This window comes from Salmo trutta, chromosome 12 (genome assembly GCF_901001165.1).
Source record: "Salmo trutta chromosome 12, fSalTru1.1, whole genome shotgun sequence".
Lineage (NCBI taxonomy): Eukaryota > Metazoa > Chordata > Actinopteri > Salmoniformes > Salmonidae > Salmo > Salmo trutta.
This window is the reverse complement of record NC_042968.1, coordinates 61,947,364-61,966,518: the sequence shown is the minus strand read 5'-3', so window position 1 is coordinate 61,966,518 and position 19,155 is coordinate 61,947,364. Positions and strand designations below refer to the sequence as shown.

The following is a 19,155-nucleotide window of genomic DNA, read 5'->3' as shown; positions in this document are numbered from 1 at the left end:
ACACAGCGATGAAAAGAACGTTGACACTGTATATGACATGAGTTGTATAATATAGAAATGTGAAGTGCACATTTGGACTCACGGGTGTTTGGCTTGCTTGTACGACATCAAATCAGTATTTATTATAATCCTCAACGTCTCATCTTTCAAAATACTGCTTTCCGATTAGGTGCTTATTAGTGCCCAAAGATGCCATTTTCAACCCACATACGCGTATGAGTGTAAAGGGCTACAGTAAGGGTTAAGGTTTGGGATAGGGTTAAAACAGAGAAAAATACAAAAGAGTGCCTAGCACTGGGATTGAACCCGCCATCCTTGGAGCCTACTAGAGGGTAATAGGTGCTCAGGTTGCCCCTAGTGGAAGGTATTGGAGGCATCTCCCGATGTCCTGGGGACTTGGACAAACGTTGAATACTGAAGTCGATCGGGTATGATCTGGCTGTAAATCAAGGGTGGGACCTTAGCACAAATTCACAAAAGTCAAGTAAGAAAACGACACCGGAAAATACCCTGTGTTACCCTTGATGACAGCATCTGCTAAGTGACTATATCATTTTGTGGTGTTTAGGAGTCTGTAATTATCTTCTACTGAGAACGAGTGTTCCCAGGCCAGGGGGTAAGGTGAGGGATTACGCCTAGCCTCGGAGGAAGAGCACTACTCAGACCTGGGCACGAATAACAACAAAATAGTCTGCCGGGAATTTCATCCCATCAACTGTCTGGAAAAGTGAATCTACCCCTGGACCTGGTGGTGCTGACGTCAGTCAAGGTGAAGGTGGGAGGAGAATAGTATTTGGGATGTATGTGGGTGTGAAAGAGGTGGTGTGTGTGTGTGTGTGTTTGCTGTGCATGTGTACTTTGCATGTGTGCGTGCATGCCACATGTGCGCGCGCGGTTACCTTGATGAAGTCTCCTCCCCTGCAGTCGATGTCGACGCTGTTATACTCCACACTGATGACCTGGTCGGGCTCAGCGATGAAGAAAGCAGCACAGCTGAGCTGAGGCCGGTCTGCTGTGAAGGTGAACTGACCCTCTACTGCCACCATGTCCAGACAACCTGAGAGCGGGAGAGGATGAGGACGGGAGGAAGAAAGGGAAGGTGGTAGAGAAGGATAGGGAGAAGGAGGAGAGATAGAGGGGAGAGATAGGGAAGAGGGGAAGAAGGAGGGAGATGGGTGTGGGAGTAACAGAGAGGGGGGAGAGTGGGAGATAGAGACAGAAAGGGAGATGACATGGAGAGGGAGAGAGAAATGGAGACAGAGACAGGGTTAACATTAAATTGTGTGCACATTGGCTGTTTATCTTTTTTTTCTGACAAAAATGCAATCTAATATACATTTCCAATTCCTCAAGTAGTATACATCAATTTGTAAATTTAGTCAATAAAGTTATATACAGATTATAATTATATAAATTACAAGAGGCCTAAATCACACTTTTATTATTTTCGATTATATAGTATTCACACAAATCCATACACAATTGTGACTGAAAAATTCAGATTTACATTTTTATTTACCTTTCATGCTAAATAAAAGCATTTTTGAAGATTTGATCATGTCGGCAAAAAATAATTATTGCTTCACAGATCGACCGTGTATAAGGCAAATATGCATAATAAAGTCTTTTAAGAAAGTACTTCAGTCAGTTACGGTTTTTAAGAAATGACTTCAGTTAGTTACTTACGGAGGGGTCGCCTGTAAATTAATGTCTCGGGTATTTCTCTTTTGAGCTCTGAATTAAGAAGTGCAAATAATCCCTCTGGTGTAATGTCATTTTCCTGCACACAAAAAAAACGACATTTAGATAATATTTTAAAAAAGAAAGTCAAGATTTAATGTGGACAAGTGACAACAATATACCGTCAAGCAAGATAACTCAAGTGTTTTAGTAAAGGTTAATGCATAAATCAAGTGCACAATGACAGCTATTACAATGATAACATTATTTGACTTCAGTACAAAAAGTTGTAACAACTTTTCTCATACAGAAAACATTATTGCATTAATTGAGCTCGTATGACAAAGTCTAGTACATTAAACACATGGGAACGAAAAAGGTAAATTAACGGGCAAAGTGACTTCAGAGGCTTACCTCGATGTATCTGGTGTCTCCCTTCAGAAACGACAGACATAACACAAGGAAGAAAAGCTGCTCTCGGAAAGTCCCCTCCATATTGCTCAGTATCTTTGTATGGAGTCTCTATCGCACCTCAAGAACAGAACAGGGGAAAGTCTGGTCCCGCGCTCCAAGCCGCACTCCTCTTTTATAGGTCGACACACCGCGCGCGTCTCAATAAAAACGTACCCGGTAAAGATCAATGGATACACTGTCCCTCATATAGGCTCTACCAACCAGATTGCGTGTTTGTGACGAGAGCAAATCAGGAATCACCGTGTGCCTGTGACTCTGTGTCAGATGAGCAGAGAGAGAGAGATGAGCAGAGAGAGAGAGGGGGGGGCTTCACTTCCTAACCTCCTGCTAGAGACACATATTCCCTCAGATTACACAGACCAACAAAGAATTTGAGATCCAATTTTGATAAACTCTCCTATCTATTAGGTTAAATACCAGTGTGTCATCACAACAGCAAGATGTGTGACCTGTTGCCACTGTCACACCCTGACCTTAGATTGCCGTTTATTTTCCCTTTTTGGGGGGTTAGGTCAGGGTGTGATGTGGGGTGGGCATTCTATGCCAGTCTATGTGTTCTATTTCTTTGTGTTGAGCCGAGTGTGGTTCCTAATCAGAGGCAGCTGTCTATCGTTGTCTCTGATTAGGAATCATACTTAGGCAGCCCTTTTCCCTCTTTGTCTGTGGGATCTTGTTTTGCACAGCTCTGTAAAGCCTGCAGAACGTGACGGTCGTGGTTTCTTTGTTTATTGTTTGCTTTAGTGTTCTGAGTTGAATTAAATATTTTTTCATGAGCACTGAACACGCTGCACCTTGATCTACTCCTTACGACGATCGTTATAGAAGATCCGACCTCAATATGACCAAGCAGCATGGGGAGGACCAGTGGACTTTTGAGGAAATTAGGAGGAATATATCGTGGACTTTGGAAGAAATAGTTGCAGGAGAAAAGAGCTTGCCAGGGAAGCAGGCGGAAGCAGCAAAGGAGGGACAGCTACAAAGTCAGTAAGGAAGGCTACAGAAACTCCAAGAAAAAAATGGGGGGGGGGGGGCACATGGAGCAGTCGGAGGAGCCGAGGAGTGAAACAGAGCCGAAGAGGGAGAAGAGAGAAATGGGAGAGTTGTTGAGTTGGTGGAGGATGCACAAGTTTTTCCCAAAGGAACGTGTCGTCAGTTTGGTGCCACCTGAGTCAGCTCCCTGTACTCGTCCTGAGAAGTGTGTGGAAGTTCCGGAACAATTGATACCAGCTATACACACCAGGTCTCCAGTACGTCTCAACAGCCCGGTACGTCCTGTGCCTACTCCTCGCATTCGCCCTGAAACGCATGTCACCAGTCTGATGCCACCTGTCCCGGCTCCACGCACTAGGCTTTCAGTGCGTCTGCCCAGTCCAGTGCTTCCGGCAACAGTTCCCAGTACAGAGCGTCCGGTGGCAGTTCCCAGTCCAGAGCGTCCGGTGGCAGTTCCCAGTCCAGAGCGTCCGGCGGCAGTTCCCAGTCCAGAGCGTCCGGCGGCAGTTCCCAGTCCAGAGCGTCCGGCGACAGTTCCCAGTCCAGAGCGTCCGGCGACAGTTCCCAGTCCGGAACCTCTTGAGAGGGCTTGCAGTCCGGAACCTCCTGAGATGGCCTGCAGTCCGGAACCTCCTGAGACGGTCTGCAGTCCGGAGTCTTCAGCGGCGGTCTGCAGTCCGGAACCTCCAGCGGGGGGTTCCAGTTCTGAGCCTCCGGCGAGGATCCACGGTCTGGTTCCTCCGGAGACACAATAACGGAGGGATCAGCGGGCGGAGTGGGGGCTACGCCCCAAACCAGAGCCGCCGCCAGGAGTAGATGCCCACCCGGACCCTCCCCTATAGGTTCAGGTTTGCGGCCGGGAGTCCGCACCTTTGGGGGGGTACTGTCACACCCTGACCTTAGATTGCCGTTTATTTTCCTTTTTTTGGGGTTAGGTCAGGGTGTGATGTGGGGTGGGCATTCTATGCCAGTCTATGTGTTCTATTTCTTTGTGTTGAGCCGAGTATGGTTCCTAATCAGAGGCAGCTGTCTATCGTTGTCTCTGATTAGGAATCATACTTAGGCAGCCCTTTTCCCTCCTTCTGTGTGGGATCTTGTTTTGCACAGCTCTGTAAAGCCTGCAGAACGTGACGGTCGTGGTTTCTTTGTTTATTGTTTGCTTTAGTGTTCTGAGTTGAATTAAATATTTTTTCATGAGCACTGAACACGCTGCACCTTGGTCTACTCCTTACGACGATCGTTACAGCCACAAGAAAAGGGCAACCAGTGAAGCACAAACACCATTGTAAATACAACCTATATTTATCTGTTTTATTTATTTTCCCTTTTGTACTACACAATTTGCACATTGTTACAACACTGTACTTTTGAAATGTCTCTATTATTTAAAAAATGGTGTGTGTAGTGCTTACAATTTCTGATTGTTTATTTCACTTGCTTTGGCAATGTAAACATAGGGTTCCATGCCAATAAATCCCTTTAAATTAAATTGAATTCAGAGAGAAAGAAAGAGAGCACTTTGCCCATCCTTTAGCTCAACTGTCCTGTGTTTTAAGCTGTCATCACAAGGTGTAAGGTACAGAACAATACCAGTTCAATACCAGTGTTTATCTAAAAATAGTCCTTCTGAACTGTAAAATAGTGTTACAGTTGGCAGTCATTTTGTAAGATGGCCGCTACGGCCCCTAAGGCCCATGTCTAGGGTGTCTCCACATCAAAATCTTTTCACAAAGTGAACGATTGAGTCAAATTTTGCAACTTAGCCTTTCCACTTTTACTGGAAACCTCCACAGATGTATATTTTGCCATACCATTCACCTCCTTCACAATTCTCCCTCTTATCACCTCCCTCCTTCCTTCCCGACCCCCAAGCCACCAGGTCCTCCAGACGTTAAGAAAGGTCAGCTCAATCCCAGCATGGCATTTAGACCTTTCTGTACCTGTCCCTCCTGTCCTCCTGTCCTTTGTCACTCTCCATCAAAACAGTGCCAGGGGATTAACAATGGCTGGAGGCCTTAGCCTACATCAGCTAGCTTAGCCTTGCACCATGAGTTGACCTCTGTGACTCATAGTGACTGATTTTCGAGAAGCTTGAACCTCACCGGGTTCCAACACACCGTTGCCGTGGTAAATCATTCTAGCTGATGTCTGGCTGGTTTAATTCTTCCCTCTATTGTTGTTTAAGCAGATTCCTTGGAGCACTGACGCACTTTGCGGGTCCTGGGTGTTGTCTTAGCATAAATCACTCCACTCCCTGTGGTCTCCTGTCTCTCTGCCATACAGCGGGAGTGTCAGGCAGAGTATTGGATTGGGATGCTCTGTAAACAAAGACTGGCCTCGGTCCAAATGTAAATGTATTCCTTATGGAGCTTTGAAAATGGAAAGAGTGCTATGTCTTGTTGGGTTTGTCGTTTAATTGCAACACAGGCTCAGTTTGGTTTGGTTTGGTTGGCTTTGATTTGGTGTTTGCTGAGCGTAAGTGGACACACTTGGGAAAACAAAAGGATTAATCCCAAGTGGAGTTGGTTTCCCGATGTTGAAATGGAATTTCTTTTTAAAAAGGTGCACAAATGCGTGTGTCCGTGTGTGTGCGCTCACACGAGTGCTCTTTAAACCCGCCACCCCTGCCAAAATGCAATCGAGCTGATTACATCTAGTCCCATGTAAACACTGCACCCACCGCCTCTCTCTATCTCTAAAAATATGGTGCTCTGGCACTGGCCAACACGACATAACAGGCATGGTCCTTGGTGGCCTTTCATTGAGAAATGTCAAGTGGGGCCTCAGGGGAGTTGATGGTAGAGTAAACAATTGCTCTCCATAGTCACTGAATGGCCATTTCAAGGTAAATGATGTTGTTAGGATCTATTAGCCATAATTGTTTCCTCTCTGTCTGCCTAGCATGTCCACAGAGAGGTAAAATACTGTAATTGCTTATGAGGTCATGTGTTCGACGGTGGACTTACACAACTCCTTGTATATTTTGGGATGTGAACACTCCGCGTGTTTGACCTGACGAAGATCCTTTTCGGAAACGTCGTCAATAAAGCTATGAATTGGGAGCTTTAACAGTGTGCTGGCCTTCTTGTTCTGTACATTCACAGCTCCGTAAAATAAATATGGGACTTTGAATAATCTGCATTCTATATATAACATTTATGAATTTGAAACATTAAGGGTCAAAGGGACCAAGGTCCATTTCCATTGAATATTAGGCCTTTTCAACTGAAAAGGTAATGAACCTCTTTGGAGCATTTGGAGTAAATCACTCTTCTTTGACAGTAATTTGTCCCATTTATTTACAGCAGTAATCACAGTGAAATGCTAAAGACAGGAAGACTGTGTTAATTGTTAATTGGCCTGTCACCAAGTGTGTACATGTACAGTGCATTCAGAAAGTATTCAGACCCCTTGACTTTTTCCACATTTTGTGACGTTATAGCCTTATTCTAAAATTGATTAAATTGCTTTTTTCCCTCATCAATCTACACACAATACCCCATAATTACAAAGCAAAAACAGTTTTTTAGAAATGTTAGCAAATTGATTAACAATAAAAAATGAAAATTACACATTCACATAAGTATTCAGACCCTTTACTCAGTACTTTGTTGAAACACCTTCGGCAGCGATTACAGCCTTGAGTCTTCTAGGGTATGACGCTACAAGCGTGGCACACCTGTATTTGGGGAGTTTCTCCAATTCTTCTCTGCATATCCTCTCAAGCTCTGTCAGGTTGGATGGGGAGCGTTGCTGCACAGCTATTTTCAGGTCTCTCCAGAGCGGTTTGATCGTTTTGAAATCCGGGCTCTGGCTGGGCCACTCAAGGACATTCACAGACAACACTCATGCATTGTCTTGGCTGTGTCCTTAGGGTCGTTGTCCAGTTGGAAGGTGAACCTTTGCCCCAGTCTGAGGTCCTGAGCGCTCTGGAGCAGGTTTTCATCAATGATCTCGCTGTACTTTGCTCCGTTTATCTTTCCCACGATCCTGACTAGTCTCCCAGTCCCTGCTGCTGAAAAACATCCCCACAGCATGATGCTGCCACCACCATGCTTCACCGTAGGGACGGTGCCTGGTTTCCTCCAGACATGATGCTTGGCATTCAGGCCAAAGAGTTCAATCTTTGTTTCATCAGACCAGAGAATCTTGTTTCTCATGGTCTGATAGTCCTTTAGGTGCCTATTGGCAAACTCCAAGCAGACTGTCATGTGCTTTTTACTGAGGAGTGGCTTCTGTCTGGACACCATAAAGGCCTGACTGGTGGAGTTCTGCAGAGATGGTTGTCCTTCTGGAAGGTTCTCCCTTCTCCACAGAGGAACTCTGGAGCTCTGTCAGAGTGACCATCAGGTTCTCGGTCACCTCCCTGACCAAGGCCCTTCTCAGTTTGGATGGGCAGCCAGCTCTAGGAAGAGTCTTGGTGGTTCCAAACTTCTTCCATTTAAGATTGACAGAGTCCACTGTGTTCTTGGGGACCTACAATGCTGCAGAAATGTTTTGGTACCCTTCCCCAGATCTGTGCCTCGACACAATCCTGTCTCGGGGGATTTGTGTTTGACAATTCCTTCTACCTCATGGCTTGGTTTTTGCACTGTCAATTGTGGGACATACACTGTCAACTGTGGGACCTTATATAGACAGGTGTGTGCCTTTCCAAATCATGTCCAATTAATTGAATTTACCATAGTAAAAGTTACCCACGTAAGTTGTAGAAATATCTCAGGGATGATCAATGGAAACAGGATGCACCTGAGCTCAATTTCGAGTCTAATAGCAAATGGTCAGAATACTTATGTAAATAATGTATTTCTGTTTTTTATTTTTAATAAAGTTGCAAACATTTTTAAAAACGTGTTTTCACTTTGTCATTTTGGGGTATTGTGTGTAGATTGATCATTTAGTAAATTGTAGAATAAGGCTGTAAAGTAACACATTTTGGAAAAAGGGAAGGGGTCTGATACTTTCCGAATGCACTGTAAGTCAGAATATGTTTAATGATGAGAAGTAGAAACTCAGTATTGAGTCAGAATAAAAACAGAACTTGACCAGTCTTGACTAGTCGGCTCTGGAATGTCATGGACCTTTACAAATGTTAATAACCCTAACACCTTGTCTATTGTCCTCATATCACACCCTAGTTCAGCTCAGCAGGCAATCTACTCCAAACATTTATTTAGTAGTCCTATAACCTAGTTCATACATTTGAAAAACGCTCCCTCTAATTCTCTCTCTCCCTCTCCCTCTCCCTCTCCCTCCCGGAGGACCTGAGCTCTGGAACCATGCCTCAGCACTACCTGGCCTGGTGACTCCTGGCTGTCCCCAGTCCACCTTGTCTTGCTGCTGCTCCAGTTTCAACTGTTCTGCCTATGGAACCCTGACCTGTTCACCGGACATGCTACCTTGTCCCAGACCTGCTGTTTTCGACTCTCTCTCGTTACCGCACCTACTGTCTCAAACTCTGAATGCTTGGCTATGAAAAGCCAACTGACATTTACTCCTGAGGTGCTGACCTGTTGCACCCTCTACAACCACTGTGATTACTATTATTATCTGACCCTGCTGGTCATCTATGAACATTTGAACATCTTGGCCATGTTCTGTTAAAATCTCCATCCGGCACAGCCAGAAGAGGACTGGCCACCCCTCAGAGCCTGGTTCCTCTCTAGGTTTTTTCCTAGGTTCTTGCCTTTCTAGATAGTTTTTCCTAGCCACCGTGCTTCTACATCTGCATTGCTTGCTGTTTGGGGTTTTAGGCTGGCTTTCTGTATAGCACTTTCTGACATCGGCTGATGTAAAAAGGGCTTTATAAATACATTTGATTGATTGATCTTAATAAAAATGATAGACTGTAAAGTTAATGGAGTCTATATTCATGCAATCATCCATTAAAGATGCGCTATCAAATCAAACTTCAATTCAACATTTATTTGAAGTGCATTTAAAATAACAACGCACTTAAAACAATCAAATGAAAAAACGAGCCCACAGTAAAAGAGGTCAAATGTTATCAAAGAACACCAAACACAAAGGAGTGATTGATTAAAGGTCAAGCTAAAAATTGGCTTTGAACACCTCAAGCAGTTTCACAGTACAATGCAAAGTTGCATATAAAAAATGGATAATAAAACGTTTTAAAAAGTATGATACACTTTATAAAATAAACAGAATGATTAATAATGAAATGTTTTTTTACCTCCACAATTTAAGAAATGAACAGTAGCTTTGCTGTCAAATTCCCAATGCTAGGCCTCTTGATTTCTCATAGTTTTTTCTCCGAGCAGCCTAATGCCTAAAATACAGCCCTGCTTAAAAGGGTTACTACCACAGTTACTCTCTGTAGTCCTGGCAAACTGCACTTTATACTGGCAAACTACACTTTATACTGGCAAACTGCACTTTATACTGGCAAACTGCACTTTATACTGGCAAACTACACTTTATACTGGCAAACTGCACTTTATACTGGCAAACTGCACTTTATCCTGGCAAACTGCACTGTATCCTGGCAAACTACACTTTGTACTGGCAAACTACACTTTATACTGGCAAACTGCACTTTATACTGGCAATACGCACAACGGTTCATAATACGCACAACGGTTCACTGAACTGGAATAACATGTGCCTCTGAAACAGATTTCAATGCCTTGCCCCAAACCTCAACAGGGGGCTTGAAATTATATTGATTCGGATGTTTCTGGAACCAATTTACACGAGCTATGATATGAGAAATGCATGTTTTTTCATGTGCTGGACCAAGAAGCACATCACAAAGAGAACAACTGTATTACTACGCCTGGTGTTAGATCTGCATCTAGTTGAATGTGTGGTAGCCCAACTGTCTGTCAGTGGCGAACCACTTTGCAAGTACACACGATGAATGAAAACTTTGACTTTGATCAGTGCTTAGAACCTCTCCCAGCATGTCTACCTCATCATGTTGTTCTGTCAGCTGTACGATGGTGAGATCCAGTCTGGATACATTCATCTGAAGACACTATTCTGATCATTCCTTTTTTCACTTGTTATGACAAACAGCTGTTTACAGGGCAGGCAAATGTCTTGAGATTTTAGCATGTAGTTGGCCTATCACACTGGGCACAGATATCAATTCAACGTCTATTCCAAGTCAGTTCAACGCAATTTCATTGTAGTGACGTGGAAACAACGTTGATTCAACCAGTGTGTGCCCAGCGGGATATCTGCAGGTGTTTTCAGCACATCAACTTTAAGCTGAATATTTCTTAGTACTCCATCATCCAGCACACCAATATGATTTCAGATGGTAAAAACGTGCTTTGCTGTCCCCAGTCAAATATTATGCATAGGGTCCACTACATCCATGTCTATGGGCATGAAATATGTCAATTTAAATAGCTCAGAGAATCTGGCCCCAGTTTTGGTCTCCATTGTTTTCCTCTCTGCCATGGTCTTTGCCTGTGTCCACATAGGCCTACTCCTTTGCATTTTGTGAACTTCATTCTGACGTTGCAGTACATGGTTGTCCGTCCAGCCCATGATGGAGTAATCTGCTTATTCACCTCATTTCCATGGAAAGGTGGCTGGGTCTTGCTGTTCAACTGTCCACTGATGAGTGAATTTATCCTAGAACTTAGCTTTATGACAGAGTATGCTGTCTTTCCCAGAAATCTGCGGGAGTGGATACATGGGCCAAGTCCTGGGTTTGAGATAAGCCGCCTTGTGCTTTGACGTGATAGTGACACTAAATCTATTTTTACAGCCAATCGTCAATAAATATTGTCAAATGTATGTCAAATTACGGTAGCACTTTACTTGACACCGAGCGTCAGAACACGTTATGACATGGTCATAACCATGTCATAATATGTCATAATGGCTGACATAACCTGTCATAATGTGTTATATGGTCATAACACTGTCATGACACATATATTAAGACCTGTTGTGACATATATTGAGTTATTTTATGGCTGGTTATGACACCTACATAAGATTGTCAAAACCCACAAAACCTACCACGGTAGTTATTATATTTAATAACATCTACATAAGAGTGTCAAATCCCACAAAACCTACCACGGTAGTTATTATATTTAATAACACCTACATAAGAGTGTCAAATCCCACAAAACCTACCACGGTAGTTATTATATTTAATGATACCTACATAAGAGTGTCAAAACCCACAAAACCTACCACGGTAGTTATTATATTTAATGATACCTACATAAGAGTGTCAAAACCCACAAAACCTACCACGGTAGTTATTATATTTAATGATACCTACATAAGAGTGTCAAAACCTACCACACAAGGCAAAACATTCCATTACACCACAGCCTACATGGCAACAGTATGTTTATGTTATATATATTTTTATTTTTACTTGCCATATTAAATTATCATTGTAATTGCCCACACATTGATGTCAGACATGCACCTACACCAAAGCTCTGTTGCTGATGACTGGGATGAATGTAGGGGCTGATTTCAGGAGCAAGACACCCTATTTATGTCTGATGACTGACATAAGGGCATGTACGTGATAGGCCTATCTGGCTTATCTGATTATGATGGTCATAATGCGTATTGACAGTGTCATAAAGTGTATTTTCTTTGTCCAACTGTGTGACACAGGCTGGTCATAATGCTGGTCATAATGCCTCATGACGGTGTCATACATTTGTATTTTCTACAAGTTATTTAAAATATGATGAAGAAAACATGACTGTAAAGGATTCATTACAACAACAACAACAACAAAGGATATAAGAAACAAACTTTCAAATGAAAGGAAACTTTTTGACAGGGAAAAAACTAATTTGAATGAATATGGGTTTTGACTCTCTTATGTAGGTGTTATAACCAGGCATAAAATAATGCAATATGTGTCACAACAGGTGTAAATATATGGGTCATGACAGTGTTATGACCATCTTACGACAGGTTATGGCAAGTTATGTCAGCTGTTACGACATATAATGATGACATGGTTATGACGTGTTATAACACCGGGTGTTAAGTAAAGTGTTACCAAAATTACTGATACAGACTTTGAGAGAAGTCTAGTGGATCTGTGCACCTAAAGCCAATGATGGTGGATAAATGAAGATGTCTTACTCAGGCCATTTACCTTTCAAAAGGTCACAGTTCCGGTCCCATAGACACCAATGCAATAGCAGCTGGGTCTGGTCTACATTTATACGAACCATAAACATTTTGCCAGTGAGATGTCTTGCTTCCTTTTCCATCTCTGCTGGAGCAGGCCATACACACAGTCATTGGGAGCAACACACACATATCACTGAGTTATTTTGATAGGACAGGAAATGTAGCTTCATGAAACACTGGCAGAAACTAATCAGCCAATCAAATGCATGGGAATAGAAGGGAGGGTGTAGTGATTGAAAGGTAAATAATCAAAGCAAACGAAGGCGATTTTACAACTCCACCAAGTTTTTTTAAGTTTCAAGTTTTAATGTCACATGCACAAATAAGGTGAAATGCCTCATTTGCAAACTCAAAACCCAACAATGCAATAAATCAATAACAATGTAATACTAGGGGGAAAAACACAAGAAGTAAGAAGCAATATGAAGAACACAATAAGTGAGTAAGTAAGCATACTAGATACAGGATCAGTTCCAGTACCATATGTACAATGTGCAGGGATACAGGAGTGATGGAGGTAGATATGTATAGGGGTAAGGTGACTAGGCAAAAGGACATAAGATTTTTTTTAAAGCGTAGCAGCAGCTTGTATATGAGTCGGTGTGCGTGTGTGTCGAGTCAGTATAAATGTATGTCAGTGGAGGCTCCTCAGAGGAGGAAGGGGAGGACCATCCTCCTCAAAAATATTGTAACATTTAAAAAGTTATCCTTTTTAGATAAAACTATACTAAATATATTCACGTCACCAAATAATTGATTAAAACACACTATTTTGCAATGAAGGTCTACAGTAGCATCAACGGCACTCTGTAGGGTAGCACCATGGCGTAGCCAGAGGACAGCTTCTGTCCTCCTCTGGGTACATTGACTTCAATACAACACCTAGGAGGCTCATGATTCTCACCCCCTTCCATAGACTTACACAGTAATTATGACAACATCTGGCGGACGTCCTCCAACCTATCAGAGCTCTTGCAGCATGAACTTGTCACACCCTGATCTGTTTCACCTGTCCTTGTGATTGTCCCCACCTCCTCCATGTGTCGCATGTTTTCCCCAGTGTATTTATCCCTGTGTTTCCTGTCTTTCTGTGCCAGTTCGTCTTGTATGTCCAAGTCAACCAGCGTGTTTTTCCCGTGCTCCTGCCTTTTTCTATTCTCTTTTTGCTAGTCCTCCCGGTTTTGACCCTTTCCTGTTTCTGGACTCTGTACCCGCCTGCCTGACCATTCTGCCTGCCTTGACCTCGAGCCTGCCTGCTACTCTGTACCTCCTGGACTGTGAACTGGTTTCGACCTTTTGCCTGTCCACAACCATTCTCTTGCCTACTCCTTTTTGGATCAATAAACATCTAAGACTCCGACCATTTGCCTCCTGTGTCTGCATCTGGGTCTCGCCTTGTGCCTTGATAGAACTGACATGTAGTCCACCCAATCAAAGGATCAGAGAATGAACCTAGTACTGAAAACATAAGCTACAGCTAGCTAGCACTGCAGTGCATAAAATGTAGTGAGTAGTAGACTCAAAGAGAGCGAAAGACAATAGTTGAACAGTTTTGAACAAATTAATTTATTCAAAAAGTAAGGAGAATCAAGAGTGAGAGAGAGAGAGAGAGAGCAAAATAGTTATTTCAGCATTTTTTTAACTTTCACTGACTTAGCCAGAAAATACAGTAAGCTAGTTTAGACTACTCGAACACTAGGCTCAAATAGAGGGATGCAATATAGGCTAGCTGACTATGACTATCCAACACTGGAATTCTTCCAAGTCAAGGTAAGCATTTGGTTTTACTAATTTATTGACACCGGGGCCCGCCGGTGTAACTGCTAAGCTGCTTACTGACTGCATAATTGTAGCATGTTTGCTAACTTGTTAGATCTATTAGCTATGTTGACTAGGACATCAGTTTATCTAAGATGGTGACAACGATGTTGGTTGTGTGTAGCTGCTAGAGGTTATGATATGTTTTGTCTTGGAAAGGTTTTTTTTCGCCTGGTAACATACAGTTGATGTGTTGTGCATTGAAGCCCACAAGCGAAGGGGAAATGTGAGAGGAGGAGAGAGCGTAGATGCAAGAAGGAATATAACATGGCTGAATTTGCAACTGTTGGACTAATGATTCCACTCTAGATCAGCTAGATGCAGGTAAGCGTGTGCAAGGCAGTATTGAACGTGTCACTGTCTGTCACCTCAAATAAACTTTCCTTCATAGGTTGCAGCATCCTCATGACGAATATAGAGAAAATGTAAGTATCATGTACGTAGAAGCCTAAATCTATCGATGTTACATTGAACTGGGTGAATGGAATATGAATGACAGTCGTCTAATATGATTGTCCTCCCTCATCTTAAACAGCACCGGCCGCCACGGATGTGTGTGCATGTTATGTGTGAGTGAGTGCAGCTATTTTGTTAGCTATTTAACAGTCTTATTGCTGGGGGATAGAAGCTGTTCAAGAGCCTGTTGGCGCCAGACTTGATGCACCGGGACCACTTGCCGTGCGGAAGCAGAGAGAATCATCTATTGCTTGGATGGTTAGCGTCTTTAACTATTTAACACTCCATGGTTTCCCTTATCCAACAGTCGGTGGGGAAACAAGCTTTTAAGTGTTCAGAGATAAAACACCTACGCTCTTCCGACTGGCATGGAAGTGGCTAGAGTCTTCAGAGGTGTAAGGATAATTAGAAGTCTGAAACAAGGGTATTTGGTGCAGTGGAAGTGAAGTGGGGGTAGGCGTGGCATTGGCACTTAGGTGATAGGCTTCATAATGTCCAGTGGGGTCCTGAATTGGCCTCTGGTATAATGGACAGGGGCGTTTCTAGGATTTGAAGACATTGGGGGGCTTAACCCAAAGCCAGTAGTGGCCTCCGGGTGCATCCTCCCCCATCCATCAAAAAAGTCATTTAAATAGCTAAATGCATGAATTTGGTGCACTTTGAGATGAGCATTGAGGATTGAAATCTTCCTCAGGTACCTTCACACCTGCCACAGCAGACACTGCCAGTACTCAATTACAGTAGCTACTGTGGGTCTCTCTACTCTGGAACACATACATCTACTGTACAGTGTATTGCCAAAAATCTCCATACCACTCAACAACTTCAAACATAGACACTGACATGTCCAATGAGCCAAACTGATTAAAAACTCCCACAGTACCCAAACGCCGTCTCTCTCGCTCGCTCACACACACACACACACACACACACACACACACACACACACACACACACACACACACACACACACACACACACACACACACACACACACACACACTGTGCAGTAATTAGAATCCATAGAGCAGCTTTAAGTGATACAGTCTACTGTGTGCTCACCCCACCTCTGCCTCTCTCCATCGCTTTCTCTGTTTCGTCTGTTGCTGTCTCTCTTGTCTACCCTCTTCTGTTGCTGTCTCTCTTGTCTACTCTCTTCTGTTGCTGTCTCTTAGTCTTCTATGTTGCCGTCTCTTGTCTACCTTCCTCTCTCGCTCCTGTCCTGGTTGTAAAAAGTGTCAAAGTAGACAATTGTTTTAATAGTAATTTCACAGGCTTTTTCACCTCTGAAAAAGTCGTCCTCCTTGGCTCATTGCAAGGTAACAAGGTGAAGGTGCAACATGTCAATAGTTAGTTTTAAAGTTACTGCATACTGACATGAACAGGGAAAATCAACTGTAAAGAGAAATGCAAGTGTCCGCAAAACAAAGAAACACAACTCCATACATAACAAAGCTACATGCATAGTATTGTCACGATCTTCATCGTCTGATAATGAGAAATCACTGTCGGAGAAAGTGGACCAACACGCAGCGGGTTGCGTGCTCTACATCATATTTATTAAATACGTTGAACACAGAAAAACAAGAAATGCAGAAAACACGACAGGAGACAGTTTCGCTGGCTAAATAACTAGCAGTGCAAAAGACAACTACCCACAAAAACCCCAGGTGAAAACAAGCTCCTAATATATGACTCCCAATCAGGAACAACGACGTACAGCTGTTCCTGATCGGGAGCCACACAGACAACAAAGAAATAGACAAACCAGAAAACCATAGAAAACCAGAACATACACTAAAACCCCGGAATACATGAACCAAACACCCCTTAAATACTACACACACAACCCGAACCATATGAAACAAATACCCTTCTGCCACGTCCTGACCAAACTACAATACAAATACTCCCTCTACTGGTCAGGACGTGACAAGTATGAATATAAAGACACTCTGAAATGAGCCAAAACAAAAATTAACTCTAGAATGGAATAAGTTAAAAGACCTCAATAATGTATTTAATTTTGTCAGTTCTACAAGCTAATGTGAGATTTTTAGATGACATAACATTTGAGGACACAACTTAAGGGCCTATGTCTTTTCAGTGTTTTGTTCTCCTATAATCGAACCACAAAGCTGGCCATCTTTTCCCCTCTCTTTCTGGCTACCGTCCCTCTTCCATTCAAAGTTCAAGTTTGTTTATTTGTCATATACTGTACACATGATGTACAGTGCCTTCAGAAAGTAGTCAAACTTTTTCCACATTTTGTTGTGTTGCAGCCTGCATTTAAAATTGATTACATTTAGATTTTGTGTCACTGATCGACACACAACACCACATAATGTCAAAGTAGAATTGTGTTTTGGGATTTGTTTTTTAAATGTCTTCAGTCAATAAGTATTTGTTATGTCATGCATAAATAACTTCAGGAGTAAAAATCTGCTTAAAAAGTCAGATAATAAGTTGCATGGACTCAGTGTGCAATAATGGTGTTTGAATGACTAACCATATCTGTACCCCACACATCTGTAAGGTCCCTCAGATGAGCAGTGAATTTCAAGCACAGGTTTAACTATAAAAACAAGGAGTCACTTTGTTTTTAAAGCTCACAGTTTATTCACTGTTAGTCAGCACCTCTAAATTATTTTCTCTGTGTGTGCACCAGCTCATGCTTTTTATAAGCACAGGTTTAAACTTCACTGTATCACAATTCCAGTGGGTCGGACGTTTACATACACTAAGTTGACTATGCCTTTAAACAGCTTGGAAAATTCCAGAAAATGATGTCATGGCTTTAGAAGCTTCTGATAGGCTAATTGACATTATTTGAGTCAATTGGAGGTGTACCTGTGGATGTATTTCAAGGCCTACCTTCAAACTCAGTGCCTCTTTGATTGACATCATGGGAAATACAAAAGGACCTCCACAAGTCTGGTTCATCCTTGGGAGCAATTTCCAAATGCCTGAAGGTACCACGTTCATCTGTACAAACAATAGTATGCAAGTACAAACACCATGGGACCACACAGCCGTCATACCACTCAGGAAGGAGACGCATTCTGTCTCCTAGAGATGAACGTACTTTGGTGGGAAAGGTGCAAATCAATCCCAGAACAACAGCAAAGGACCTTGTGAAGATGCTGAAGGAAACAGGTACAAAAGTATCTATATCCACAGTAAAACGAGTCCTATATCGACATAACCTGAAAGGCCGCTCAGCAAGGAAGAAACCACTGCTCCAAAACCGCCATAAAAAAGCCAGACTACGGTTTGCAACTGCACATGGGGACAAAGATCATACTTTTTGGAGAAATGTCCTCTGGTCTGATGAAACAAAAATAGAACTGTTTGGCCATAATTACCATCGTTATGTTTGGAGGAAAAAGGGGGAAGCTTGCAAGCCGAAGAACACCATCCCAACCGTGAAGCACGGGGGTGGCAGCATCATGTTGTGGGGGTGATTTGCTACAGGAGGAACTGGTGCACTTCACAAACTAGATGGTATCATGAGGATGGAAAATTATGTGGATATATTGAAGTAACGTCTCAAGACATCAGTCCGGAAGTTAAAGCTTGGTTGCAAATGGGTCTTCCAAATGGACAATGACCCCAAGCATATTTCCAAAGTTGTGGCAAAATGGCTTAAGGACAACAAAGTCACGGTAAAGGAGTGGCCATCACAAAGCCCTGACCTCAATGTGTGGGCGGAACTGAAAAAGCTTGTGCGAGCAAGCAGGCCTACAAACCTGACTCAGTTACACCAGCTCTGTCAGTAGGAATGAGCCAAAATTCACGTAACTTATTGTGGGAAGCTTGTGGAAGGCTACCTGAAACGTTTGACCCAAGCTAAAACAATTTAAAGGCAATGCTACCAAATACTAATTGAGTGTATGTAAACTTCTCACCCACTGGGAATGTGATGAAAGAAATAAAAGCTGAAATAAATCATTCTCTACTATTATTCTGACATTTCACATTCTTAATATAAAGTTGTGATCCTAACTGACCTAAGACAGGGAATTTTTACTAGGATTAAATGTCAGGAATTGTGAAACTGGGTTTAAATGTATTTGGCTAAGGTGTATGTAAACTTCCGACTTCAACTGTAGATATTTCATAACAAATCTGGCGTTTCCAGCTACAATAGTCATTTACAACATTAACAATGTCTACACTGTATTTCTGATCGATTTGATGTTATTTTAATGGACAAAAAAATGTGCCTTTCTTTCAGCAACAAGGACATTTCTAAGTGACCCCAAACTGTTGAACGGTCGTGTAAATCAGCTTGAAAATCTATGGCAAGACCTGAAGACTTGAAAATGGCTGTCTGGCAATGATCAACAATCAACTTGACAGAGCTTGAAGATTTTTAAAAAGTAAAAAAATATTGTACAATCCAGGTTTGCAAAGCTCTTAGAGACTTACCTAGAAAGACTCACAGCTATAGTCGCTGACAAAGGTGATTCTAACATGTATTGACTGAGGGGGTTGAATACTTTTCTAATCAAAATATATTAGTGTTTTATTTTCCATTAATTAAAAACAAATGTTCATATTTTTATTTCACTTTGAGTATTT

The 19,155-nt window shown here is 42.4% G+C and overlaps 1 protein-coding gene across 1 annotated transcript in view; it reads right to left on the bottom strand.

The window, feature by feature from the left end:
* LOC115203940 (corticotropin-releasing factor-binding protein) overlaps positions 1-2,319 on the bottom strand; it is a 43,233-nt gene extending 40,914 nt beyond the window's left edge. Inside the window, exons 1-3 of the mRNA XM_029769043.1 lie at positions 2,095-2,319; positions 1,687-1,780; positions 900-1,057 (exon numbers count right to left, since the gene is read on the bottom strand). Of these exons, the coding sequence (XP_029624903.1) occupies positions 900-1,057; positions 1,687-1,780; positions 2,095-2,175 (333 nt within the window). The 5' untranslated portion in view covers positions 2,176-2,319. The remainder of the gene's footprint in view (positions 1-899; positions 1,058-1,686; positions 1,781-2,094) is intronic.
* Positions 2,320-19,155: the final 16,836 nt, after the last annotated feature.